Source organism: Choloepus didactylus, chromosome X, assembly GCF_015220235.1.
Source record: "Choloepus didactylus isolate mChoDid1 chromosome X, mChoDid1.pri, whole genome shotgun sequence".
Lineage (NCBI taxonomy): Eukaryota > Metazoa > Chordata > Mammalia > Pilosa > Megalonychidae > Choloepus > Choloepus didactylus.
The window spans coordinates 145,408,734-145,412,658 of record NC_051334.1 but is presented as its reverse complement, the minus strand read 5'-3'; the positions used below and the strand labels follow the sequence as shown (position 1 = coordinate 145,412,658).

Here is a 3,925-nt window from a genome sequence, read left to right as displayed (position 1 = left end):
AACCATTTAGTTGCCATCAATAAGAAACTTACTTGTTTTAAAAAAATCCAAATGCATATCCAGAAAAATTTAACAGGTTTATTTATAATTGTTATAAAGTGGAACTGTTGAAACTTGTTCACTGAAACATTTTGACTTACATTAATGCTTTATGTCCCCACATTTATATTAAAAATTCACACACAAATGAAAATGGAAAAACTGCCAATACCTGATTTCTGTCCCCTATTTTTCCATTCACAGTCATATACTTAGGTACCTGTTGACCCCATGGAAAAAAAATATCTAACGTTCAGAACTACCAATAACAGGAAGAAGAAGAAAAAAATTTTTTCTTTTTAAGAATGAAATGTTTCCCATCAAAGTGGATTCTTAAGCACGTTCTCCACATATGCGGTGTGCTAGCTGAATGTCTTTTGGCATAACTGTTACACGTTTGGCATGGATAGCACACAGGTTGGTGTCTTCAAAAAGGCTAACCAGATAGGCCTCACTTGCCTCCTGCAAAGCACTAATTGCTGCACTCTGGAAGCGCAGATCTGTTTTGAAGTCCTGAGCAATTTCTCGCACCAGATGCTGGAAGGGAAGTTTGCAAATCAGAAGTTCAGTGGACTTCTGATAACGTCTAATTTCATGGAGTGCCACAGTACCAGGCCTGTAATGATGAGGTTTCTTCATCCCTCCAGTAGAGGGCACACTCTTGCAAGTGGCTTTCATAGCCAGTTGCTTCCTGGGTGCTTTACCACTGGTTGATTTGTGGGCAGTCTGCTTTGTATGAGCCACGGTATATAGACCTCCTTACTTATCCCCCTTCTCCTTTGGCTGGAGCTCGGCAAGCTAGAGGCAGCACTGGCATTAGAGAGCGATGGCGATGTGGTGGCAGCTGTGAACATAGTTCCCAAAATATTTTTTAAAACTACACATAAGCACACACACACATACACATACACCTGCACATACTATGCATAATCTCATTCAATTACTTTACTCCCCATGTGTAAATAGACCAGATCTCTCTTTCTCTTAAGTGATTTCTTAAAGGTACTGGGTTTTTTAAGGGGGGGGAAATGCATTTTATTTTGAGAGAAAAATGTCTGGGGAGAGTTGGATATATTGCAAGTTTAGTGGTTTCCTAGTATCACGATATGCAGAAATTTTCAAAGGAAGGATGAAAATCAAGTAGTACTTGTGGGGGAACAAAATGCAGTAACTGTAAGGCCAAGAGTTCTACAATGAACAGTTTCAGCAGTGTCATGTCTCATTCATAATATGGATAGATTTCTACATATGCCAGTTCCAGTTGAATATCCATGACAATTGGATCCTTCCAAGTTCATATTGGCCTCTGCCTTCTATTCAAATGTATCTGTGCAGGTTTGGATATATTATTTCCCCCCAAAAGCCATGTTTTAATCCAATCTTGTGGGATATTTGGATTAGGTTGTTTCCATGGAGATGTGACTTACCCAACTGTAGGTGATACTTTTGATTAGATTATTTCCATGGAGGTGTGGGTCTTAATTAGCTTACTGGAATTCTTTAAAGGGAGCTCACACACAGAGATGCTACAAGATGCTAAGCTAAGGATACACAGGAGCTAAGAGAGGATGACACACCCCAAGAGCAGCTGAGAGGGACATTTTGTAGAGAAGTTAACAGATGGCATTGACGCTGACACTTGGAGATGCTTGGAGACAGTTGGAGATGCTAGCCCAGAGTTTGCTACAGAGAAGCTAAAAGAGACCCAGAGACATTTTGGAGAAAGCCATTTTGAAATGCAACCTAGGAGCAAAGGAACAACAGATGCCAGCCACATGACTTCCCAGCTGACAAAGGTTTTCCGGACACCATTGGCCGTTCTTCAGTTAATGAATTCTCTTGTTGATGACTTACTCTGGACATGTTTATGGCTGTAGAATCATAAATTTGTAGGCAAATAAACTCCCTTTATAAAATCCAATCCATTTCTGGTATTTTGCATAACAGCAGCATTAACAAACTGAAAAAGTATTCATTATACAGCATCTTATTATGATGAAGCTAATCTGGATTCCAATTTGTTCTGAAGTGACCATAGATTCTTTTTCATTCTTTATTTTAATTTTCTGGTCTCATCAAGCACTGAAAACTTTTTGATTCTTCACATTATTAAAAAGAACTTTACATTTTGTAAGTTAATATTTGTATTAAGTGATTATAAATGTTCTTATAAGACATAAATGTCTCTGTTTGGTGTAGCTGCATGATGGCTTTTAGAGTGGATTCCACCCTACTCTGATATCTCCTATCTAAGCCTGTCAGATTGCAGAGCTCCATTTATCTGTATAGATATTCTAGGGCTTTCTACTGTCAGTATTGCCTTGCCTCGTTTTCAATTAACAAAGACTAAACTTATATAGTCAATATAACTTCCTATAATATTCCTGATTCATTTATTCTGTTAGTCATTCATTCTACAACCACAAGATGTAGTGTGGGGTAATATGAGAATCTGGAAGTGAGTTGGACATGGATATTACAATTACCACAACATTCTTCTTTCCAGCTCCTGTACTTTTCCACTCTCTCTTTGCCTAACAATAGTTTCAAGAATTATCTTAAATATTTCTAGGTCTCTTTTACCATTCCTTAGGGCACAGTTTGTCTCCTCTTGGTCTATTCAGTTTTTAATAAGAGTCATGCTTACCAACCACATTGTATGTGACAAGCAATGTGCTCTGTGCTATACATGATATTTTAATGCAATTTTATTGAGATATACTCCCACAGAATATAATCCATTCAAGTACACAATCAATGGCACATAGTATCATCATATAGTTTTGCATCCATCACCACAATCAATTTTTGAGCATTTTCATTACTCCAAAATAAATTAAATAAATAAATAAATAAATAAGAACACCCGAACCACCCCATACCCCTTATCCCCCTATTATTTGTATATTTTTTGTTATTATTTTATTACTTATCTGCTCATACACTGGTTAAAGGGAGTGTCAGTCACCAGGTTTTCACTATCACATGGTCACAAGACAAAAGCTATATAGTTATAAAATTATCAAGATTCAAGTCTACCAGATTGTCACTGAACAGATTTATGTATTTCCTTCTAGCTATTCTAATACACCAGAAACTAAAATGGAATATCTATATAAGAATAATCTCCAGATTGATCTCTCTACTCTATATGAAATCTCTCAGCCACTGAAACTTTATTTTGTTTCATTTCTTTTCACCTTTTTGGTCAAGAAGTTATTATCAATCCCATGATGCCAAGGGAAGGCTTATCCATAGGAATCCCCTCCCTCATTGTCAGGGACACTTATACACCTGGGAGTCATGTCCCATATAAGAGGGAGGGTAGTGAATTTATTTTGCAGAGTTGGCTGAGAGAGAGAGAGGCCACATCTGAGCAACAAAAGAGGTTCTCTGAGGGTGACACTTAGGTATAATTATAAGTAGGCTTAGCTTCTTCTTTGCAAAAAGAAAGTTTCATAAGGGCAAGCCCCAAGATCAAGGGCTTGACTTATTAAATTGGGATTCCCTAATGCTTGTGGGAATATCAAGAATTCTCCAGGTGAGGAAGTTTAATATTTCCACATTTTTCCCCAGTCCCTCAAGGGGACTTTGCAAATACATTTTTACTCTCAGCCAAAATTACTCTGGGAGTGCATCTAGGTATCACATTAACCTGTACGGAATAACAAGATCTCATTCCCCATTCTAGGTTCCATGCAACCATATTGTTTAAATAAGCTGACCATATAGGTTCTATTACAGAGCATGCTACCAAGAATATAAATTTTGTACTAAATAAACATCTCTTAAATAACAGTCAAAACTCAGGAATAGATGTGACATGACTGCTGTAAGAGCTTAGACTCTATTAACCTTTACAACAAGCGTCATTAAACACTTGCAC

General features: G+C 37.3%; 1 protein-coding gene across 1 annotated transcript; it reads right to left on the bottom strand.

Moving 5' to 3' along the window:
* Window positions 1-372: 372 nt before the first annotated feature.
* Window positions 373-3,677, bottom strand: LOC119522380 (histone H3.3C-like). Its single transcript, XM_037820893.1, has 2 exons — window positions 3,665-3,677; window positions 373-797 (listed from the first exon to the last, which is right to left on the bottom strand). Exons 1-2 carry the CDS (start codon window positions 3,675-3,677, stop codon window positions 373-375), a joined length of 438 nt encoding a protein of 145 aa, XP_037676821.1.
* Between the last annotated feature and the right edge of the window lie 248 nt (window positions 3,678-3,925).